The sequence below is a fragment of the Cetorhinus maximus genome, chromosome 1 (assembly GCF_964194155.1).
Source record: "Cetorhinus maximus chromosome 1, sCetMax3.hap1.1, whole genome shotgun sequence".
Classification (NCBI taxonomy): domain Eukaryota; kingdom Metazoa; phylum Chordata; class Chondrichthyes; order Lamniformes; family Cetorhinidae; genus Cetorhinus; species Cetorhinus maximus.
Genome location: NC_135879.1, coordinates 222,742,597 through 222,768,254, shown reverse-complemented (window position 1 = coordinate 222,768,254; position 25,658 = coordinate 222,742,597). Strand labels below are relative to the sequence as shown.

Below are 25,658 nucleotides of genomic sequence, written 5' to 3'. Positions count from 1 at the left end.
GAGTGGGTATTGGCAATTTGGTGCACAGTGGGAATTCGGTGCATAGGGAACGAGGTGCTCTTTGCATTTTTTCTTTGCTATCTTCAGAGTGTGGGTCTTGCCCTGCTGGAGGGTACAAGGGAAAAGAATCACTGGTAAGTAGTGGGTAAGGTATTTACTACTTTAATCGCTTATAGTTTAAGGTCTTTTTGTGGTTAATAGTTTGTATATTCTACAGTAACGAGGATCGGGAAAGAAGGGCCCTAGAGTAATTGATTTAAAAGGTTTAATTTAAAGGGATAAGTCATGGCTGGAGAGCTCGAAGCTGTGGTGTGCTCCTCGTGCTCCATGTGGGAAGCTGGGGACATTTCCAGTGCCTGGGACCAGCATGTGTGCAGGAAGTGTGTCCAGCTGCAGCTCCTGGAAGCTCGGGTTTTAGAGCTGGAACGGCGGCTGGGAACACTGTGGAGCATCCGCGAGTCTGGGAGCATCGTGGATAGCACGTTTAGAGAGGTGGTCACACCGCAGCTGGAGGGAATTGAGGAAGGAAGGGAATGGGTGACCACCAGGCAGTCCAAGAGAAACAGGCAGGTAGTTCAGGAGTCCCCTGGGGTTCCGCTCGCAAATCGGTATTCCATTTTGGAGGCTGATGAGGGCGCTGGTTCCTCCAGGGAGTGCAGACAGAGCCAAGCTTCTGGCACCACAAGCAGCCTGTCTGTACAGGAGGGGAGGAAGGGAGGAAGAGCAATAGTAATAGGGGATTCTATCGTCAGGGGAACAGATAGGCGCTACTGTGGCTGTCAAGGTGACTCCAGGATGGTTTGTTGTCTCCCTGGTGCCAGGGTCCAGGATGTCATTGAACGACTGCAGGGCATCCTGAAGGGGGAGGCCGATAAGGCAGAGGTCATGGTACATGTTGGTACCAATGACATAGGTAGAAAGAGGGATGAGGTCTTGCATCAAGAATTCAGGGAGTTAGGCAGTAGACAAAAAAGCAAGACCTCTCGGGTTGTAATCTCTGGATTACTCCCAGTGCCACGTGCTAGCAAGCTCAGAAATAGGAGAATAGCGCAGATGAGTACGTGGCTTAAGAGTTGGTGCAGGAGGGAGGGTTTTAGATTCCTGGATCACTGGGACCGTTTCTGGGGAAGGTGGGACCTGTCCAAGCAGGACGGTCTACATCTGAACCAGAGCGGGACTCCCATCCTTGTGGGCGGGTTTGCTAGTGCTGTTGGGAGGAGTTTAAACTAATTCGGCAGGGAGAGGGGACACATAATGTTAGCAGAATAGGGACACATCATAATACAGTAAAACAATCAAGTCAGAGGGAGTACAGCTGCATTATGTTTCAAGGGAATAAGGCAAGGCTGGATGGCCTCTACTTTAATGCCAGGAGTATTACAGGTAAAATGGATGAGTTAAGGGTGAGGATTGACACGTGGAATTGTGATATAGTAGCCAACACTGAGACATGGTTGAGAGAGGGGCAGGATTGGCAGCTCAACATTCCGTGATATAGAATCTTCAGGCGAGACTGGGGAGGGGGTAAAAGAGGAGAAGGCATTGCATTATTAGTTAAGGAGTCAGTTACTGCAGTAAGGAGAGATGATATCTTAGAGGGGGCATCGAATGAAGCTTTGTGGATAGAGCTTAAGAATAAAAAAGTGGCAGCCACATTGTTAGGTGTTTATTATAGACTCCCAGATAGTCAGCGGGAAATTGAGGAGCAAATATGTGCACAATTTGCGGGGGTATGTTAAAACAATAACAATGGGGTAATTATATTAGGCGATTTCAACTTTCCCAACATTAATTGGGATAGACATAGTGTTAAGGGCTTGGATGGAGTGGATTTCTTGAAATGTGTACAGGAGAACTTTTTAGGTCAATATGTAGAGGGTCCAACAAGGGACGGCACAGCGCTGGACCTAATTCTGGGGAATGAAGCCGGACAGGTGGCTGAGGTGGTGGTGGGTGAGCATTTTAGTGATAGTGACCACAACATGGTACAGTTTAATAAAAGCAAAACACTCAGGATGCTGGAAATCTGAAACAAAAACAAAAATACCTGGAAAAACTCAGCAGGTCTGACAGCATCTGCGGAGAGGAATACAGTTAACGTTTCGAGTCCGTATGACTCTTCATTAGAACTAAGAAATATAGAAATGAGGTGGAATATAAGCTGGTTGAAGCGGGGTGGCACAGGTAGAGCTGGGTAGAGGGCCAGTGATAGGTGGAGGCAAAGAACAGATTGCCAAAGATGTCATAGACAAAAGGACAAAGGGGTGTTGACGGTGGTGATATTAGCTGAGGAATGTGCCAATGATGACATTAAGGGTAGAAAGCTGGACGAGCAAATGACAGATAGCCCTGGTGGGGTGGGGTGGGGGAAAGGGATCGAAATAGGCTAAAAGGTAGAGAAAATGCCAAGATATTCCATAAGTATATCAATGGGAAGAGGATAACCAGGGAAAGAGTGGGGCCCATAAGGGACCAAGGGGGCAATCTATGGGTAGAGCCAGAGGACATCGGTAGAGTGTTGAATGAATACTTCACATCCGTCTTCACCCAAGAGAATGAGGATGAAAGTATTGAACTCGGGGAGAGAGACTGCAAGGTTCTTAAGCAAATTGATATAGAGAATGACAAGGTATTGGAGGTGTTGGCAGGCTTAAAAGTGGACAAATCTCCAGGTCCAGATGATTTGTGTCTCAGACTGATCAGGGAGGCAAGAGAGGAGATCGCAGGGGCTTTGACCCAAATTTTTAATTCCTCTCTGGCCACGGGGGAGGTGCCAGAGGACTGGAGAACAGCTAATGTGGTTCTGCTAATTAAGGGTTGTAGAGATAAGCCAGGGAACTACAGGCCAGTGAGTCTCACATCAGTGGTAGGGAAACTATTGGAGAAAGTTCTGAAGGAGTGTATCTATCTCCACTTAGGGAGGCAAGGCTTGATCAGGGATAGTCAGCATGGCTTTGTCAGAGGGAGGTCATGCCTAACAAATTTGATTGAATTTTTTGAGGAGGAGACCAGGTGTGTAGATGAGGGTAGTGCAGTTGATGTAGTTTATATGGATTTCAGCAAAGCCTTTGACAAGGTCCCACATGGGAGTCTTATAAAGAAGGCAAATGCACATGGGATACAGGGTAATTTGATAAGGTGAATTCAAAATTGGCTTAGTTGTAGGAACCATAGGGTGATGACAAAAGGATGCTCTAGTGACTGGAAACCAGTGTCCAGTGGAGTACCACAGGGATCTGTGCTGGGTCCCCTATTATTTGTCATTTATATAAACGACATAGATGACTATGTTGGGGGTAGGATTAGTAAGTTTACGGATGACATAAAGATTGGTCGGTTGGTTAACAGTGAGGTTGAGTGTCTTGGGCTGCAGGAAGATATAGGTGGGATGGTCAAATGGGCAGATAAGTGGCAGATGGAATTTAACCCTGAAAAGTGTGAGATGATACACTTTGGAAGGAGTAATTTGACAAGGAAGTATTCAATGAACAGCATGACACTAAGTAGTTCTGAGGAACAAAGGGACCTTGGCGTGTGTGTCCGTAGATCTCTGAAGGCGGAGGGGCATGTTAGTGGGGTGATGAAATAGGGATATGGGACACTTGCCTTTGTCAATCGAGGCATAGATTACAAAAGTAGGGCGGTCATGTTGGAGTTGTATAGAACCTTGGTGAGGCCACAGCTGGAGTACTGTATGCAGTTCTGGCTGCCACATTATAGGAAGGATGTGATTGCACTGGAGGGGGTGCAGAGGAGATTCACCAGGATGTTACCTGGGATGAAACATTTAAGTTATGAAGAGAGGTTGTATAGACTTGGGTTGTTTTTGTTGGAGCAGAGAAGACCGAGGAGCGACCTGATCAAACTCTTTCGAGTTATCAACAGTCACAGATTGCAACTCTTTCGAGTACAATCACAGTTCTTGGTTTTCCGGGAGTGGGACATGAACCCACAACCCTCTGATTCAAAGGCGAGGGTGCTATGAACTGAGCCACAGCTGACACTTGATCAAGGTGTACAAGATTATGACGGGCATGGACAGAGTGGATAGGGAGCAGCTGTTCCCCTTAGTTGAAGGGTCAGTCACGAGGGGACACAAGTTCAATGTGAGGGGCAGGAGGTTTAGGGGGGATGTGAGGAAAAACCTTTTTACCCAGAGGGTGGTGACGGTCTGGAATGCACTGCCTGGGAGGGTGGTGGAGGTGGGTTGCCTCACATTCTTTAAAAAGTACCTGCGTGAGCACTTGGCATGTCATAACATTCAAGGCTATGGGCCAAATGCTGGTAAATGGGATTAGGTAGGTAGGTCAGATGTTTCTCATGTGTTGGTGCAGACTCGATGGGCCGTAGGGCCTCTTCTGCTCTGTAATTCCGTGATTCTGTGAACAGAGGATTACGACTTCCCTTTGTCTTTTTTAATCTAAAGGAAATATAATCTTGCATTTCATGTAGCACCTTTAACAATTTCAGGATGTCCCAAAGCACTTGGCGTCAAGTTTTTTTGACATGTAGGAAATATGGTACTCCACAAGAATCCACAAACAGCAGTGAAATAAATGGCCAGATCATCTGTTTTAGTGTTCAGATTGAGGGATATATGTTGGCCAGGACACCAGGTTAAACTCAATTACTCTTCTTCAAATAGTGCTATGGGACCTTTTGTATCTATCTGAGAGGGCAGACATTGTCTCACTTTAATGTCTCATCTGAAAGACGACAGCTTTGACAGTTCTTTATGCCCTCAGCGCTGTACAGGAGCATCAGCCTAGGCACTTGAACCCATGACAATGACTTGGGTGCATCTGCTAAATACTGATGATGGGAAAATAAGGTTAGGGACATCCATTTTGACAGATGGAACACTTTGTATCTTTTTCATCCAGTATCAGATTCAAGTGCTCTTTGCACAGGTATAAGATAATTAGGCAATCAGTAAACGCTCTCTACTCTAACAGCTTCCCCAGCTGATTATTGTCCTATTTGCTTCCAACCCACTATTCATTGGTGTGTGTGTAATTTCTGTATAAGGTGTATTTAAAAAATACTAAGTTATTTGGGAAAGTAAGCTATGAGGAGGGCACAGAGGCTGCAGTGGAATATAGACCAGAATGGGCAAGTACATGCCAGACAGAACACAATGTGGTTCCCCTCATGATGCTTCTATGAAGTTATCCACTTTGGTAGGGAAAACAGAAAACCAGAATAGAATATTTCTTAAGTGGTGAGAGACTAAAACCTGGGTGTCCCTGTGCAGAAAGTTGATATTTATTAAATTGTTTATCAAATTATTTTAATAAATCTTAAGGTTAGCATGCAGGTACAGAAAGCAATTAGGAAGGGAAATGGTATGTTAGCCTTTATTGGAGGGATTGAAGTGTACAAGTAAAGAAGTCTTATGACAAATATATTAGGCCTTGATCTGTGTTTCTATGGTGATGTATTTTGGTTACTAAAGGAATTAAGACGTATAAGGATCACGCGGAAAGGTAGAGTTGAGGTAGAAGATTCAGGTAGACCTTGCTGGATGGCAGCACATGCTTGAAAGGCTGAATGGTCTTTTTCTGCTTCTATTTCTTATGTTCTTATGCCTCCTGATTTCCTTGAAGATGCAGCCTGTTGCCCATCGAATAAAGCAAAGTATATTCAAGGCTGGGATAGAGAGATGTATGGTCTTTCATGGAATCAATGGATATGGGGAGTGGGTGGGGAAGTGGAGTTGAGGCAGAAAATCAGCTGTGATTTTAATGAATGGTGGAGCAGGCTCAAGAGGCTGAGTGGCCTTCTGCTTCTATTTCTTATGTAAGCCATGTGCCTCTGATTGCACAAGATTCAAATACTGTGAGCTCTTCAGAGTACTGGATCATAGTTCGTTCCTCATTTTCCTTAAAATCTGTTTCTGTTAAGGAGCAGAATTAATGTGTAATTGATGAATTGAGAATATTGTAACAAGTCTAAAATGCTTTGACCTTTTAACGTGTGTTTTATTTTTCTCTCTTTTCTGCATGCACAAAATAAACAAGTACAGCAATGTAACATATGACTGGTGCAATGTAATCTATCTCGTTTTTCTTTTCAAAAAGGTTGCGTGAAATTCTAATGGTGGCAAGTGCCAATATTAAAACTCCAATGATGAGCATTCCTGTGTTAAACACAAAGAAAGCATTGAAGAAGGTTAAGAAACTGAAAAAGCAGCTTACGAGGGTGTGTTTGGCAGAGGTAGGCATATTTCTTTAGGTAAAAGGTCAAAAAGAGACAACTTTTAGTTTATGGACTGATGTATTTTTCATGTTATAGGTATCACATTAAATATGAACATTAAATACTGGGGTTGATTATGTAGTTGGGTATGTGCCATGGGTTGAATGGAGATGGGAATTATATATTCAGGTGAGCAGGCATTAGGCCAGTTTCCTGTCACATTCTGTGGCAAGGCAATGCTTTAAGAAGCTCTCTATTGAAGGCTGCCTAAGCCTGATGGGAAATTGTAGTTTTAAAGGGGAGCCCAGTGACTTATTGGCTGCCAAATTTTGTTTTGTTGCTGTAGCTATTCTCTCAGTTTGTTTGTATTATTTTATTTGTATTTGCTGACTGACTTGCTTATGCTTATGTAGCTCTATGTATTTATTTGAGGCTGATATTTTCCATATATGATATGTTTGCAGCTGCACTCCAAGTTGCCACATTTAAAATTTTGAAGGTGGGCACCCTGTTAACTGGTGATCTAATTCTGACCTTTTTATTCTTTCATGGGATGTGGACATCATTGGCAAGATCAGCATTTGTTGCCCATCCCTAATTGCCCTTGAACTCAGTGGCTTGCTGCCCCATTTCAGAGGGCATTTAAGAGTTAACCACATTGCTGTGGGTCTGGAGTCATATGTAGGCCAGGCCAGGTAAGGACAGCAGATTTCCTTCCCTAAAGGACATTAGTGAACCATATGGGTTTTTACAACAATTGATGATAGTTTCATGGTCACCATTACTGAAACTAGCTTTATATTCCAGATTTATTAATTGAATTCACATTCCACCAGCTGCCATGGTGGGATTTGCACCCGTCCTCAGAACATTAACCTGAATTTCTGGATTACTAGTCCTGTGATCAATCCTGATTTTAATCACTATCATTGGTGGTCATGCCTTCAGCTGTTGAGGCCCTAAGCTCTGGAATTTCTTTCTTAAACCTCTCAGCCTCTTTTCCTCACTTTCTTCCTTTTAGACGTTTCTTTAGACCAAGCTTTTGGTCACCTGCCCTAAAACTCCTTATGTGGTTCAGTGTCCAATTTTGTTTTATAATGCCCCTGTGAAGTACCTTGGAATGCTTTATTACACTGAAGGCATATGGAAATATATGTTGTTCTTGATCTTAGAAGAGACAATTTAAGAAAAGGGGAAAAAATTAACATTACATACACATTAACCTCACTCACTGCATTCAGTCCTATGTAGTCATGTCTAAGGAGATTTTTTTAGCTACCTACACTTCAGTACAATGAAGAATCAGAGCAGAGGCTGAGGTCACGTATCCAGTAATGAGGCAGCTGTGGGAGTATGCCGTATCCCTAATGCAGCAGTTAAGTAAATTCTGTGGCTGTGCCAGAGACCATCTGACTATGGCTTTGAATCTCTGCAGAACTGGATCCTTTCAAGCTACAGCAGGTGATATTTGTTGGGCATGAGTGACAGTTGAGATTAGAGCCCCAAGGCTGTCTATAGTCCTAGTCAAAGCATCCATTATGGAAATGAGTTCCTTTGCAGGGGTAATGATCAATTATGATGGCAGTGGATGTTAAAACTCGCTGCTCATTCACTGAGTCAAGAAGGAATCTGGAACCAGTCTTTCCTTAATGTAGGTTCATTCACAAAACCCAGAGAATACAGGTACAGACTCCCCTTTCCTTCTCCCCTCTCACACAGGTGGAAACTGGTTCTTATATATACTTAAGAATAATGCCCTAACCTTTCCTCAATTAGCAACAACTGTTCTCACGTAGAACCAGAGCATGCACTTCATTGTGACAGGATCACAAAATTAACAGTGGATAGACTAGAAGTTGTAAGAATGCTAAGATATATCCTGATGAGAATATTTATCCAGGTTACCAGATAAAGTCTTAATGCCCCTTCAAGGAACTGTCTGGTTTACTGACCAGTTTACCCCAAACAGTTCACGATGTGCATGCAGATTTAGCTTGCTAAGTCCGCTTACATCAACCAGTTTGTACAATATTAGCCTTTACGTATCCCATCAAGATTAATTAACATCTCAATAACAAATTAAAGTTTTCTTGCCAATTATCAAAGAAGTCATCAAACAACAAAGTCACAAACAAATAATTGTTTATTAACTTAAGGATCATAGCAGTATGAAAATGAGTTGATAGGGTACATTGACAAATTACAGAAGTTAAGTTGTGTCATCATAATTCTCCTTGATCCTTTGCTCCTGGGTAAATTCACTATCTGTACCGTTAGCTCTAGTTGGATTGAATCTCATGTCACTCGACGTCAGGGAAACTTGTCATCTGCCTGTATCTTTCGGTTATTGCTGTAAAGTCTTCACTTTTATAGCCTTCTCCCTCTGTGTCAGAGATACCCTGTTTGATTTTCTGAGACATCCTTCTACATATACTAAACCTGTGTTGTCCAAAGGGGTTTCAATGCTCGCCAAACTTGTGGCAATCAGATTATCATATTTGCCACATCACTCAAAGTATAAGCAAAGAATGGGGTGAATCTTGTAACAGATATGAACTGGCATTGAGGGAATGCACTAAAAGTGAGCAATAGTTCACTGCACCGTGACAGCAGCTGTCTCTGTCAAAGAATAGCTTTAGTTGCGGCAACTAATCATTACACAGTTATAGTTAGCAACTAAAATATTTCAAAGTACTTTCATTTCTTCACTGGAAACCTCTTTTACTACATACTTTAATAGAAACTAGGTTTCAGTTTTTTAATGTTAAGAATTGTTTCCCCTGTAGGATTTTCTACTTACTTTTGGCTTGGCAATGGTTTGTGCCAGACAGTGTCTGGAATTGTGTCCTCAGTCGAATGGGTTGCCGCAGGGTCCTAATGTCCATCCATTAAAAATTGCTCATTTGATGAAGAGCATCAATTTGCCACATGTAGCAAGAATATTGGCCACCATTGTACTGGACAGATTGTTACCAAAAGAATTATCGCCAAACTAAGCACTGAGAATGGATATTGAATTTTAATGTCAAAAATCCTATTTTATATATCTTTAATTTTCGAAGAAAGATTGGTTATATTGACCAATCTGAGTCACACCTGTGTTGGAAGAGTCCAATCTTTCTGGTCCCAGTTATTCCACACGGGTCTCTTGGTATGCTTGACATCCACATCAGTGAAGCATTAAAACCTCTGTAGGTCTGGGGGTCATATTTACTCCTTAACTTCAGGGCTTTGCTAACAATGGGGACCCAGATATGGCCAATGCAGGACATGCTCAAGTTCCACCTAAGGAGCCATCTGCAGTCCTGTGGTCTAGGTGACTTGCTGTCTGTCTCAAGTAAGGAATATTTTGTTTTTTTTAAGCCTTCATGGTTAAAATAGCATTTACCCATTCCCAGCCTTCAATCTTACTACACTTTGAAGATGAATTTAAGTGTTGGGGCATTTCTCCTCCGAAGTTGGGGGTTGAACCCCATCTCCAAAGAGGTTTCTGTAAAATTCCTGTGGAGGGAAGGATATCAGTTTGGGAGAGTGTTGAGAGGTGGTGATAGCTGTGGTGTTCTTGAGTTTATCTGGAAATCCCCCCCAAAATATGCTCCTTTTACAGACTCTGCTATTTAAAGCAGGCATAAGAGTTGTTCTTGGGCCACGTGGGCACCAGAGCGAAAGATTCAAATGATTGCCTTACTATATGGCGCCAATGTTGAGGGAGCAGAAGAAATAAAAACTGTTTCATGTTATACTACAGTCAGCTTTTGCTGACGAGCAAAGGAGATGGGATTAAATTTCTTGTGGTTTTGCTGATGTTTAAAAAAGAAACTTCCCCTCTCTACATTATAGGGCTTTCAAAATAGCACTTGCTTCTTGTGCCTTTGTTACCGAACAATATCCTGTAGCATTGTTGTCTAGCACTCTTGTCAAATGGTATAATCTTAGCTCACTAAAGGTTTGTAGTATTGATACTCTTTCGAGTTATCAACAGTCACAGATTGCAACTCTTTTCGAGTACGATCACAGTTCTTGGTTTCCGGGAGTGGGACATGAACTCACAACCCTCTGATTCAAAGGCGAGGGTGCTATGAACTGAGCCACAGCTGACACCTCTAATTGCATTATCTCACAAGCACTGAAACCACAAATTAAGTGTCTATTACTTTTCTGAATTTGTAGAAAATGTAAATCTTTTCTGTATCGTGTAGTCTACATCCATTGCAGATTGTCATCTGTCCTCTATCTGATTTGTTTATTGCTCTCTCTCTCTGCTTAATTGTATCCATTCACTGCATTCAAGGATAAATCAAACTGTTTTAGTGCTTATAATATGCAGCTTCAAAATTCTATCACAGAAATTTGAATTTGTCACTTTGCATTTTGCTACTTATTTCTTTTAACGTGGAATTGCATGTTCTCTTTTAAATAAATTTCAGGTTTTACACAAAATCAAGGTGAAGGATTCTTTTCAGGTTCAAAGCAGGCTGGAGAAGTTCAGAATTTACCAAGTAAAGTTTTATTTCCTGGATTACAAACTGTATCGGCAAGAGAAATGTTTGACACCAGATGATTTATTGCACTACATGGAAACCAGGTAATGGGTTATACATAGATATTTCAGCATGGGAAGCAGCCATTATTCAGCCATTATTCATGCTGTGCCGTAGCAACAATAGGAGTAGGCCATTCGGCCCTTAGAACCTGCCCCACCAGTTGATAAACTGATCTGGTTGTCACCTGAACTCTGCCTTCTTGTCTGCACCCCCACCTCCCCACCCCCATAACCTTTCACTCCTTTGTCTATCAAAAATCTAACTAACAGCTTTGAATAAATTCAATGACCCAGCCTCCACTGCTTTCTGGGGAAGAGAATTCCGCAGATCGACAATCTGAGAGGAAAAAATTCTCCTCGTTGCTACCTTAAGAGGGCAACCTCTTATTCTTAATCATAGCTTAAGAAAGAAATGGGAGCTGGAGTAGGCTGTTTGGCCCTTTAGGTCTGATTTTCCATTCAACAAGATCATGGCTGATCTGATCGTGGCCTCACCTCCATTCTCCTGTGCCAGAGATCCGACATGTCCTGCTAATTCCTAATCTCATGGCACCTCTACTAACCAAACTCCACTAAACAGACAGAATCACATTGACGCTAAAAGTTATTGGGTTAACAACTTTACCTAGAGCTTGTTGTTCCCAGTAGACCAACTCTCAGGAGATGGGTCGGTGACTGAAATCTTTTAAGGAGACCGTGTAGCTCCACTTTAACAGGATTTTTAAAATTTTAAACCAGGGCTCAGGTGTCCTGACAGGTAAAAGGAGGTGGGTGTGTTTACAGCACTGCTTGTGGGCCAGGAGGAGGAGAGGTGTTTCCTCCAGATCCAACAATCTAACCTCTTTACAGACATCACGACTAGACCCAAAATTGTTCGACTTCCCCAACAATTCCAATCTCCAATTTCCCCCCCCACCCTCCCCAACCCCCTAATATTCAGATGCTTACCTGCCCCGATCTGCTACTACCACTTCCTTGATCTCCGGAGTGCTCACCCATTGCCATTTCCAAATCCCGACTCTGCCTGTCTGACCACATCCCCATGTCTCTGCCTATCTGACCCCACCCCCCTGCCTCGGTCTCTGACTCTCCCACCACCCCCACTCCTTCCTCATATCTGTTTGCCAACCTCTTCCCCCTGACTGACCTCCTCAGTCGTCTGCTTCTTGGTTACTTTCCTTTCTCAGAGGCAGGTAGTCTGACTGTAATGCGAAATTTACAAGAATTCGGTTGGGTATGGTATGTATCTTGTCCATTGCGAACAGCAGTAGGGACATACTGTTCTTTGCAGACAGAAAGGACATGTACACACATTGTGCCTGTTTCAGCGAAACAAAATAAGTGATATTCCTCGGTTTATTGTCAGTCACCATTAACTGACACATTCTTCATGACAATGCCTCTACCAATCAGAGTCCGCTTGCCAATCAATCAGCACTCTCTTCTCATACAGCATAAAGTCGTTGCTTCCCCTGACATTGGCATTCTTGTGGTTGTCCTGTGAGTGCAAGACGAAAAGCTTTGAAAAAATGTCTCTTTTCAGCAATACTCTAGTTCTGTACTACCAAACGACTAATTATATTATTATACAGTGAAAGATGTGTGGAGCGGTGAGAAATAGGATCTTTAATGCAGAGTTATCATTCATTTCTTGTCTTTCAAAGATATCCTAAGGATGTTGCAATGCTTTCAACATAAGTATATTTGAAGAGATAGCCAGGTAGTGAGTGAATTGCTTTAGGAAACAGCTGACGGACACAATGGTTATAGAGCCACTATACCCTTTGTGGTGGAGGGCTTATTGATTGTGAGATCCTTTTACATACTAACTAATTGCCTAATGTTAAATGCAATCTCTGTATGCAAGCTCCACATACAATTAAAAAGGGATTTTTAAAGGCAAGTAATCTAATGACTTTGGCTTGTTTAATTTCCGTCGGCATGCAGTTAGAAACTGAACAGGGTTTGTGGAAGATGAGCATTATTTGATTCGAGGGTTTCAGAATCTTCTGGAGGGATGAGATCATCAAAAAAAAAAGGAAGGAGAGGACATGAATGGTCTAATCCTCTAGAGTTAACTTAACTCTCTGATGATTGGTATTTTTTGTGGTCCTCCTTTTGTAATTTGTTCCTGGAATGTGAGCAGCACTGACAAAGCCAGTGCCCATTGTTATTGCCCATCTCAAATTGCCCTTGAGCAGGTGGCGATGAGTGGCTTGCTCAGCCATTTCAGAGGGCAGTGTAAGAGTCAAGCACATTGGTGTGGGTCTGGAGTCACATGTAGGCCAGAAGGACATTAACGAAGCAGGTGGGTTTTTAGGACAATCGGGTATTTCATGATCATTATTAATGATTTTGTTCCAGATTTATTAATTGGTTGAATTTAAATTCCTCCAGCTGCTATTGTGGAACTTGGACTCCTGTCTTCCGAGCATTATGTAGGCCTCTGATTTACTAGTCCAGTCACATTACCGCTTTGGTACTATCCCCCTATTCTGTCAAACATCACTGGAAGTGAAAATGTTTTTAAGTTTCTCGGCAATAAGATCTCACAAATGTCAACAGAATTTTATTTTCTCCAAGGAATAATTGAAGTTTGGAATATTCAAAATGCAGCTGGATCTCATAACTTGAGGGAAGCAGAAATTACCTTTGGGCTGAATGTTGGCCATTCTTATATTTACAGTAATACTGTAAGATCATATTAACCAATCACAAATCACTTGCCGCCAAGCACATGCAGGACCTGAGCTCATGTCATCAAGGTGACAGAAGCATTAACCCTTGAGCTAATACTTCTTGCCTGTGGGGTTCCTTTCATTAAGTAACCAAAAAGCTTGTACATCTATGTTTCAAACGCCCTTTTTCTTTTGTTTTTAATTGTCTTGTAATTTTTAATGTCATTTTTAATTGTCTTGTAGCACTATATAGGCTGAAATATCCTCTGTGCTGAGAGTCCAAGTTCATTTACAGGGCCACATATTCGGCATTCAGTTGGTATGGAAAATAAGCAATCCTGCCCTGTGGAGAAGGAAGAGCAGAACTCTTTATGATTAATATGTTAATTTTCCAAAGCACTTTTGATTTAAGAATTGCGCCTTTTAGATATGAAAAATTAGCTAATTGAATAGCAGAAGAAACCCGAGAGGCTGAATGGGCATATTGCTGTTTTTATGTTCCTAATCCATGGTTAAGCGTAAGTTTGTTGTCGGATTGAAATAGAAACCAAGTTGAACCGCTGACTACACAATCTGATTATTTTGTCAGTGGAGATAAGTAAGTTGCTAGCCATTACAATTGAACAATTATATATGAGATTGTTTACCCTTGGCTGTGGTGTTCCTAAGCGTGTAGGAATGCAACACAGATGATGAGGTCAGCATTTCTGTTGAAATTTGCAGCTTGGAAGATAACTCAATGTGTGCCCATGTTCCTTATGGTTTCCCTTTTAGCAGGTCTTTCCCTTTCCTTAGGTCATCTCCTCTAAAATCAAGAACGACGATTATATATGAGATTGTTTACTCTTAGCTGTGGTTCCCTCAAAGGAGGTGAAGCAAGATAGAATGTCAGGGATAGGTGACAGGTAAGGAGACGCTTCTGATCTGGAGGTTAGAATTAAGAGAACTTCAGTAGACTGTCGGGTGTCATGTACATGTGTATTTTTTTTGTGTGCTTTTTGGAGATGGGTGTAAGTGACTTCAGTGTGTTCCTGCATTGTTTCTCTGCCAGTAATACATGGACGTTTGGATTTTTCCGATTGGTTCCAGATTTCACGTGACTCTGTGTAGACTTATATGGACCATTTAGGTTGAATGGACTGATTGTGCCCTTTATGTTCTCTATAATAATGGGGAAGACTTTTATTTCACCACATCAGTCTTAAGCAGCGTACCACTGTGATACATTCCAAAATGAGTAGGCAGCGGATCTTTTATACAGCAGAGGTTTCCATTGTTGCTCTTGTCTTGTAATAAAAACAGAAAATGCTGATAAAACTCAGCAGGCCTGGCAGCATCTGTGGAGAGAGAAATAGAGTTAACGTTTCGAGTCCGCATGACTTCTTCAGAGCTAAAGAGAAGTAGAAATGTGATGTGATGGATTTTATACTATTTAAGAGGGGATGGAGCAAGATAGAAGGTCAGGGATAGGGGACAGCTAAGGAGAGATTGACAAAAAAGTCATGGACGCAAGACAAAGGGAGTGCTGAAGGAGTAAAGGTAGTGTTAAGTGTAAAGGGACTGTTGTCTTGGGTTCATGACATCTTCGTCAATCTCTCCTTAGCTGTCACCTATCCCTGACCTTCTGTCTTGCTCCACCTCCTTTGAGGGAACCACAGCTAAGAGTAAACAATCTCATATATAATCATTGTTCTTGATTTTAGAGGAGATGACCTAAGGAAAGGGAAAGAATTAACATTTTTTTCATACACATTAACCTCACTCACGGCATTCAGACCTATATAGTCATGTCTAAGAATATCTTTTTTTTTGCCACCTACACATCAGTACAATGAAGAATTAGAGTAGAGGTTGAGGACACGCCTGCCCTTTTCACGTATCCAATAATGAGGCAGCTGTCGGATTGAAATAGAAACCAAGTTGAACCGCTGACTACATAATCTGATTATTTTGTCAGTGGAGATAAGTAAGTTGCTAGCCATTACAATTGAACAATTATATATGAGATTGTTTACTCTTGGCTGTGGTGTTCCTAAGCGTGTAGGAATGCAACACAGATGATGAGAGGAACGTTTGAGGACTCTGGGTCTATACTCAATGGAGTTTAGAAGGATAAGGGGGGATCTGATTGAAACTTACAGAATACTGAAAGGCCTGGATAGAATGGACGTGGGGAAGATGTTTCCATTAGTAGGAGAGACTAGGACCCGAGGGCACAGCCTCAGAGTAAAGGGAAGACCTTTTAGAACAGAGATGAGGAGAAACTTCTTTAGCCAGAGAGTGGTGAATCAATGGAACTCATTGCCACAGAAGGCTGTGGAGGCCAGGTCATTGAGTGTATTTAAGACGGAGATAGATAGGTTCTTGATTGGTAAAGGGATCAAAGGTTACAGGGAGAAGGCGGGAGAATGGGGTTGAGAAACTTATCAGCCATGATTGAATGGCGGAGCAGACTTGATGAGCCAAATGGCCTAATTTCTGCTCCTTTGTCATTCGGTCTTAAGGTCTTCTGAGGTCAGCATTTCTGTTGAAATTTGCAGCTTGGAAGATAACTCAATGTGTGCCTATGTTCCTTATGGTTTCCCTTTTAGCAGGTAATCACGCTTCTGATCTGGAGGTTAGAATTAAGAGAACTTCAGTAGACTGTCGAGTGTCATGTACGTGTGTATTTTTTTTGTGCGCTTTTTGGAGATGGGTGTAAGTGACTTCACAGTTCCTACATTGTTTCACTGCCAGTAATACATGGACATTTGGATTTTTCCGATTGGCTCCAGATTTCACGTGACTCTGTGTAGACTTATATGGACCATTTAGGTTGAATGGACTGATTGTGTCCTTTATGTTCTCTATAATAATGGGGAAGACTTTTATTTCACCACATCGGTCTTAAGCAGCGTATCACTGTGATACATTCCAAAATGAGCAGGCTGCGGATCTTTTACACAGAAGAGGCTTCCATTGTTGCTCTTGTCTTGTAATAAAAACAGAAAATGCTGATAAAACTCAGCAGGCCTGGCAGCATCTGTGGAGAGAGAAACAGAGTTAACGTTTCGAGTCCGTATGACTCTTCTTCAGAGCTAAAGAGAAGTAGAAATGTGATGGATTTTATACTGTTTAAAAGGGGGTGGAGCAAGATAGAAGGTCAGGGATAGGGGACAGCTAAGGAGAGATTGACAAAAAAGTCATGGACGCAAGACAAAGGGAGTGCTGAAGGAGTAAAGGTAGTGTTAAGTGTAAAGGGACTGTTGTCTTGGGTTCATGACATCTTCGTCAATCTCTCCTTAGCTGTCACCTATCCCTGACCTTCTATCTTGCTCCACCTCCTTTGAGGGAACCACAGCTAAGAGTAAACAATCTCATATATAATCATTGTTCTTGATTTTAGAGGAGATGACCTAAGGAAAGGGAAAGAATTAACATTTTTTTCATACACATTAACCTCACTCATGGCATTCAGACCTATATAGTCATGTCTAAGAATATCTTTTTTTTTCCACCGACACATCAGTACAATGAAGAATTAGAGTAGAGGTTGAGGACACGCCTGCCCTTTTCACGTATCCAATAATAAGGCAGCTGTGGGAGTATGCCGTATCCCTAAAGCAGCAGTTAAGTAAATTCTATGGCTCTGCCAGAGACCATCTGACTATGGCTTTGAACCTCTACAGAACTGGATCCTTTCAAACTGCAGCAGGTGATATTTGTTGGGCATGAGTAACAGTTGAGATTAGAGCCCCAAGGCCATCTATAGTCCTAGTCAAAGCATTCATTATAGAAATGAGCTCCTTTGCAGGGGTAATGATCAATTATGATGGCAGTGGGTGTTAAAACTCGCTGCTCATTCACTGAGTCGAGAAGGAATCTGGAACCAGTCTTTCCTTAATGTAGGTTCTTTCACAAAACCCAGAGAATACAGGTACAGACTCCCCTTTCCTTCTCCCCTCTCACACAGGTGGAAACCGGTTCTTATATATATACTTAAGAATAATGCCCTAACCTTTCCTCAATTAGCAACAACTGTTCTCATGTAGAACCAGAGCATGCACTTCATTGTGACAGGATCACAAAATTAACAGTGGATAGACTAGAAGTTGTAAGAATGCTAGGATATATCCTGATGAGAATATTTATCCAGGTTTCCAGATAAAGTCTTAATGCCCCTTCAAGGAACTGTCTGGTTTACTGACCAGTTTACCCCTAACAGTTCATGATATGCATGCAGATTAAGCTTGCTAAACATGCTTACATCAACCAGTTTGTACAATATTATCCTTTACATATCCCATCAAGATCAGCTTAGTAGTTACAGCAACTAATTATTACACGGTTATGGTCAACAACTAAAATATTTCAATGTACTTTCACTTTTTCACTGGGAGCCTCTTTTACCACATAATTTAATGGAAACTAGGTTTCATTTTTTTAATGTTAAGGATTGTTTTTCCTGTAGGATTTTCTACTTACTTTTGGCTTGGCAACGGTTTATGCCAGACAGCGTCTGAAATTGTGTCCTCAGTGGAATGGGTTGCCGCAGGGTCCTAATGTCCATCCATTAAAAATTTCTCATTTGATGAAGAGCATGAATTTGCCATGTGTGGCTAGAATATTGGACAACATTGTACTGGACAGAATACTACCAAATGAACTAGCACCAAACTAAGGGCTGAGAACTGATCTTGAATTTTAGTGTCAAAAATCCTATTTCATGTATCTTTAATATAAGTTACCCAAAGTAGAATAAAGTTAACATAAGGGAAGTAGAGTTAAGACATGGTAGGGCAGCTCAGTCAAGTGGAATGCGTGTCCTATAATATGTGTGACCATCTATCTTGCTCCACCTTCTCCACCCCTATTGAACAGTATAAAATCCATCACATCACATTTCTACTTCTCTTTAGCTCTGAAGAAGAATCATAGGATTCAGAACGTTAACTCTGTTTCTCTGTCCACAGATGCTGCCAGACCTGCTGAGTTTTACCAGCATTTTCTGTTTTTATTTCAGATTTCCAGCATCTGCAATATTTTGCTTTTATGCTCTTGTCTTGTGTCAGGTTCTTCCGACTCCTGCTTGACGGCATCAAGAAGAAAAGTGCCAAGCTGGGCTCATTTAAAGTTGTGAATACCCGGAAAGCTACGCAGAAGGACCTGGATCAAGACTCTGGGGAAAGCGACGGGAAACAGGTGAGACTAGCACTGTTGCAGTGGGTCATTGTGTGAGAAATTTATGACTGCAACTTCCATACTTGACCACATTTGTCACTTAATGTAAACATGTTGGAAGGACAGGAAGAAAAGAAAAGGAGGTAGGATGGTTTTATTAATAAAGAATGAGATCAGTACAGAAGTGAGAAATGATCTTGGTTCGGAGGATCAAAATGTACAATCAGTTTGTGTGAAGATAAGGAAAAGCAACGGGAAGAAGTCACTGATGGGAGTAGTTTATAGGAGCCCTGACAGTTGCTAAATTGTAGGACAGAGTATAGTTCAAGAAGTAATGGGGTTTTGTAGGATAAGTAGTGGAATAATCGTGGGAGATTTTAATCTTCATGTAGATTGGATGAATCAAATTGGCAAAGGTACCTTGGGGGATGAGTTCAAAGAATGTATTCGAGAAAGTTTCTTAGAACAGCAGGTTGTGGAACTAACTAGGGAACAGACTATTTTAGACCTGGTGATAGGTAATGAGACAGGATTAATTACTGGCCTCATAGTAAAGGATCCCATAGGTAAAAGTAATCATAACATGATAGAATTTCCCATTCAGTTTGAGGGTGAGAAATTTGGATCTGAAACTAGTGTCTTAAACTTAAATAAAAGCAACTATAAAATATGAAGACAGAATTGGTTAAAGTGGCTAAAGTTGGCTAGAGAAAATAAGTTTAAAAAGTAAGACAGTAGAGAAGCAGTGGCAGACATTTAGAATCATAGAATAGAATCAGTAGAATCAGAAAGTTTACAGCACAGAAAGAGGGCACTTGAACCATCTTGCCTGCGCTGGCTGAAAAATGAGCCACCCAGCCTAATCCCACTTTCCAGCATTTGGTCCGTAGCCTTGCAGGTTATGGCACTTGAGGTGCATATCCAGACACCTTTTAAATGAGTTGAGGGTTTCTGCCTCTACTACCCTTTCAGGCAGTGAGTTCCAGAGCCCCACAACCCTCTGGATAAAAAAATATTTCCTCATCTCCCTTTTAAACCTTCTACAAATCACTACAAATCTACGCCCCCTAGTCACTGACCTCTCTGCTAAAGTGGTCTTTCAATCCACTCTATTCAGGCTCCTCACAATCCTGTCCATCTCAATCAAATCTCCCCTCAGCCTTCTCTGTTCCAAGGAGAACAACCCCATCCTATCCAATCTTTCCTCACAGCTGCAATTTTTCCAGTCCTGGCAACATTTAAGGAGCTATTTCATAACTCTCAACAAAGATATAGTCCATTGAAAAAGAAAAGCTCTATGAGAACAATGCACCATCCGTGGCTAACTAAGGAAGTTAAGGATGGTATCCAATTGAAAGAAAAGATGTAAAATACTGCAAAGATAAGTGGTAGCCTAAAAGATTTGAAAAAAAATTAGAGACCAGCAAAGGCTGACCAAAACAAAATAGGGAAAAATTGGAGTATGAGAGAAAACTAGCCAAGAAATATAAAAGCAGACTGTAAAAGCTTCTACAAGTATATAAAAGGAAGGGAGTAGCTAAAGTAAGCAGTCTCTTTGAGGGTGAGACTAGGGAGTTAATAATGAGAGACAAGGAAATTGTAGAGACTTTGAATGAGTATTTTGTATGTGTTCACAGTAGAAGACACAAAAAGCATCCTGAGAATAGTGGGAAATCAAGAGGCAAAAGGGAGGGAGAAACTTAAAACAATCATAATCACAATGACTAGAGAAAAAGTATTAGGAAAACTTAATGGGGCTAAAGGCTGACAACTCTCCAGGACCTGATGGCCTGCATCCTAGGGTCTTAAAAGAAGTGTCTGCAGAGATAGTAGAAGCATTGGTTGTAATCTTCCAAAATTCCCTAGATCCTGGAAAGGTCCCAGCGGTTTGGAAAACCACACATGTAAAGCCTCTATTCAAGAATGGAGGGAGACAGAAAGAGGGGAACAATAGGCCAGTTAGCCTAGCATCAGTCAATGGGAAAATGCTGGAATCCATTATTAAGGAGGTAGTAGCGGAACATTTAGAAAATCACAAGTCAGTCAGGCAGAGTCAACATGTTTTTGTGAAAGGGAAATTGTGTTTGACAAATTTACTAGAGTTCTTTGAGGATGCTAGAAGCAGGATGGATAAAGGGTAACCGGTAGATGTAGCGAATGGCTTGCCCAACCTTTTTGCGTAAGAAAGCATATTTCAATTTTTTTCACACTCTGGATGGGGTGGTGTGGGGCTAGGGGGCAATGTGCAACTTTTGGGAAGAAAATGAAACAGAATCAGATGAATGCAAATGTATGTCGCCATGAATCCAAACAAAAATATACAACTTTATGAACAAGCTTCAGATGAGAAGGCTAATTTATCCCCTTAGCTTCTCCGCACTGTGTTGAACAGTGATTCAGCGAGATAACTGGCATTGTTTTTGCTCGCACAAGAAGTTCTTGTCTGCCCATACACTTCAGGTAGTGGTGTGGAGCTTTCTGGATAGATGCCTGTCTGTCGGGTGTAATCTTGATGCTTTTCATTCTTGAAAAAAGCTGTTCGCAGCAATATGTGCTACCAAACCTGGAATTATAAACCTGTTGATGATCATGAAACCATTGTCGATTGTCATAAAAACTCACCTGGTTCACTAATGTCCTTTAGGGAAGGAAATTTGCTGACCTTGCCTGGTCTGGCCTACATGTGACTCCAGACCCACAGCAATGTGGTTGACTTTTAAATGCCCTCTGAAATGGTCTTGCAAGCCACTCAGTTCTCAAGGGCAATTAGGGATAGGCAATAAATGCTGGCCGAGCCAGCGATGCCCCCATTCCATGAACGAATAATATTTTAAAAAGCGCAATGAAGCGAGGGGCATGTTTTGATAGGTTTGAGCAAAATCCCAAGGAAAATGTTGGCTGTATGTCAGACGGTCATGCTCTGCCAAAGGCTTTCTTCAGGGCACTGTTATTTTTGCACCTCAGTTAATTCCAGTGACACCAGTTCCAAATGGATCTGCAAACAGCTACAGTTCATCACAATCCCCCCTGAAATCTGTGCTTGAATTCTTCCCTCAAGCTGCCGTTCAGTGCAGGATACTTCTCATGGTTCACTGTCTCAGCGTGCATTGCTGATTGTGTTGTGAAATAGACAACTTTCTTCATGATCAGCTGTTTTTGAAGCAGTTCCAACATGCTCATACAGTTTCTTGGCAAACTGACCCTTTCCTTCCTGTAAGATAAAGGGAAGAATGTTTCACGTGCAAGTCTACAAGATACTCGGTGATATTATCTCGGAATGCCAAGTCATTCAACCATTTATTATCGTCCATGAAGCTCGCCTTTTTTCCTTTGTTTGTCATGAAGGTTTTTATCTCTTCAAGTAGCGCCCAGGATCTGACTAGTGTAGCCGCCTTCCTGAGTCAACGAACGTGGCTGAAGTAAATGATGTCATCATGCTGTGATTCTACTTCTGTGAGGAAGGCTCGGAACTGTCTGTAATTACACCCCTTGCACCTGATAAAATTGACTGCTGAAATCACCTTTTCCATCACATGTTTCATCTCCGGGTTTTTACTCACAGCTGTTCTTGGTGGATGATGCAGTGACGTGTGACTTCTTAGGGCACTGATTTAAGCATCAGACCATTATGTTTGCCTGTCATTGAAGGAGCTCCATCAGTTGTCAGACCACAAAGTTTGTCCTCTGGAAGATTGAATTTCACCAAGACACGTCGCGCTTCATTGTAAATGCCTTGCCCAGTTGTTGGACGTAGGTCGAGCAGTCCCTCGATGACTTTGAAAGTTTTCATGACCCCTCGTGCAGTGATGCCAGTTGAGCTGCATCATTCACATCCGTGCTGTTGCCAAGCCCTAAAACTGACAGGCATCAAGTCTTTTGATCAGGGAACTTTGAATGTTGGATGCTAGATCATCCACTCTTCGAGCAATGGTCTGATGCGAAAGGCCGTTTCTCTCCACCGTTGATTTTTTACATCAGGGCATGCCACAGATGTAAACATGTTCAAACATTCTTTCACTAATTCCCCATCCGAAAATGGTTTCCTTCTCATAGCTATTGCATCAGCTGTCATGAAACTGACGTTGGTCGCCGCCTCAAAACTCTGGTTTGCAGCTTTGAAGAAAGATTGTTGCCTGATAATGTTCTGTTCGTCAGATCACTCAGTCGATTCTCGCCTGGCCTTTGAAGCTGTCAAATCTGCCAGTGTGTTTCGTATAATAATGTCGTTTGAAATTGTTGTTCCTTGAAAACAGCTGTCTTCTCTTGATATATCAGGCACAATATGCCCCTATTGTGCTCAATAATAAAGAAATCATCGGTCCAGGAGCCTTTGAAGACTCGGCCTTAAGCATCAATTCTCCTTTTCTTGCCTGAAACCAAGGGAGTTGCCATTGTTGTATTCATTGTTAAGTATTGTGGGTGATTGATGGTGATAATTTCCAGTTCTGCTGTCGAAATGTAGTTTATATTAATTACTGCTCCTGTAGTCTGTAAGTGAGTAAGCGCAAGTGAAGTGAACTCTGTCTGTAAGGGTTAGGAAAATTACAACAATGAAGTTCCCAATATATATTCCCCCACATGCCACAGACAGGTAGCTGTGCTCTCGCAGCTTCACTTCTCCCCACCACTCCCATGCCCAACCCCCACAGCCACACAAGTACTCTCTACTCTCACAGCCTCTTTGTGTTGGCCATGGATTCAGGCATTCCTGGTGTGGGTGAATGCTGGCTAAACAATGGCAGGGCCTGATTAATCTCACCCCTATATATATATATATGACTCCCAGGTCTTCACCCAAGCCTTAACCCCTTTCAGCATGGAGCCAATGACCTTTTCAGCTCTTCCAGATTTCTCGGGCCCTAACTACCTGAAATCTTTACCAGCAGCACCTTTCCTGCCCAGGGACTTCTTCCTCCCCTCTTTCTTTTTAACTGGGACCTCTCCCTGTCTCCTCTCCATTTGGGACCTTCCCCTGTTCCCTCTCCCTTTGGGACTTCTCCCTGTCCTCTGCCTGGGATTCTCCTCCAATAGTGTGCCCCACTTCTGGGTCATATGACTCATTCTTTTTGCACCATTTTCTGTTCGCTAGCCCTGTCCTCGACCTGAAGAATTTAAAATGCTGAATTGCACATGCACAGCCCACTCCTGGGCTGCGCATGCTCAGAAACTTCCAAGGATTGCCGGAGCTTGGAGTTCCTGGTCCCCTGCTCTCTGACGAGGTAAACCTGGCTTTCATAACAATTGTAATAAACAACTGCGTGACTGGGGTAGAATCACTGCCGAGACTATTTTTGCATCTCTCGGGGAATAGTTCTGTGTGACGTTTCATACAAAGATATACGGACAAGGAGCAGGAGTAGACCATTCGGCCCCTTGAGCCTGCTCCACCATTTAATAAGATCATGTTTGATCTGATAGTAACCTCAAATCTGCATCTCACCTACCCCTGATAACCTATCACCCCCTTGCAAGACTCTGCTTCCACTGCCTTTACAAGTAGAGAATTCCAAAGACTTAGGACCCTCTGAAAGCAAAGATTTTGCCTAATCTCCGTTTTAAATGGGCAACCCCTTATTTTTAAACAGTTACCTCTAGTTCTAGATTCTCCATATCCACCCTGTCATGACCCCTCAGGATCTTAAAGGTTTCAATCAAGTCACCTCTTACTCTTAAACTCCAGCGGATACAAGCCTAGCCTGTCCAACCTTTCCCCATAACACAACCCACCCATTCCTGGTATTAGCCTATTAAATCTTCTCTCAACTGCTTCTAACGCATTTACATCCTTCCATAAATCAGGTGACCAATACTGTACACAGTACTCCAGATGTGGCCTCACGAATGCTCCGTGTAACTGAGGCGTAACCTATCTAATTTTGTATTCAATTCTCCTTGCAATAAATGATAACATTCTATTAGCTTTCCTAATTACTTGCTGTACTTGCATACTAGCCTTTTGCGATTCAAGCACTAAGACACCCAGATCCCTCTGCATCTCAGAGCTCTGCAATCTCTCACCATTTAGATAACCTACTTCTCTTTTATTCTTCCTGCCAAAATAGACAATTTCACATTTCCCCACATTACACTCTATTTGCCAGAACTTTGTCCACCCACTTAACCTATATATATATTTTTGTAGCCTCCTTATGTCCTCTTCACAGCTTAATTTCCTACCTATTTTTGTGTCATCAGCAAATTTGACATCCATCCCATCCATCCCTTCATCCAAGTCATTTATATAAATTGTACAGTTGTGGTTCCAGCACTGATCCCTGTGGCACACCACTCATTACATCTTGCCAACCTGAAAAAGAACCATTTATGCATACACCCTGCTTCCTGTCAGCCAGCCAATCTTCTATCCATGCCAATATGTTACCCCATATACCATGAGCTTTTCAGTATTGAGAGCAAGATAAATATCTGCCTTTCTTAGCATATCATTCAGTTTATTTTTTTAAAGGCACAGGATGAGCGTGACCTCGATGGCGAAGACGAGGCTCCAATCGTTGATGCCGAAGCAGAAGAAGGAGATGCTGATGCGACAGAGGCTAAAAGGCGCGAGAGACAGGAGGAAGAGGTATAACAAGACAAGTTGCACCTGAATTGTGATGAGTGTGACTTTTGGCATCGAGCTGAGACGTTCAGCAAGATGGACTTCCTCCTTATCCGACCTATACTTTAACTATAATATAATTTTCAGACTCTTAATTTACTGTAACTGAGTAAGTCATGTTCCATTTTGGTTACTTGTGATCCCTGGGGTTCAGTACCCCACAATTCAGTCTGACCATAAGTATTGTACTATTTTTATAGTAATTAATTCATTTCCCTTTTTATGTCATGGGATTACGAGGTTTTTGGGGATTTAAATATTTTTGCCAACATTGCTGTTTACAATTCTGCCACCTTTTCTAATAACACCAGGTGAATTGCTCAGAGTGTCAGTGCAGACACGATGGAATAGCCTCCTGTGTTGTAGCAATTTTGTGATTCTTCACCCCCCACACCCCTCAAGAAGCTTCTTAGTCCTAGATCCTTTCTGTTAGTCAGCAAAGAATTTTATTCTACACGTA

General features: G+C 42.0%; 1 protein-coding gene across 1 annotated transcript in view; it reads left to right on the top strand.

The window, feature by feature from the left end:
• polr1a (RNA polymerase I subunit A) overlaps positions 1-25,658 on the top strand; it is a 171,473-nt gene that overhangs the window by 92,810 nt on the left and 53,005 nt on the right. Inside the window, exons 26-29 of the mRNA XM_078553686.1 lie at positions 6,081-6,216; positions 10,626-10,783; positions 18,471-18,600; positions 25,046-25,162. Coding sequence (XP_078409812.1) covers positions 6,081-6,216; positions 10,626-10,783; positions 18,471-18,600; positions 25,046-25,162 — 541 coding nt within the window. The remainder of the gene's footprint in view (positions 1-6,080; positions 6,217-10,625; positions 10,784-18,470; positions 18,601-25,045; positions 25,163-25,658) is intronic.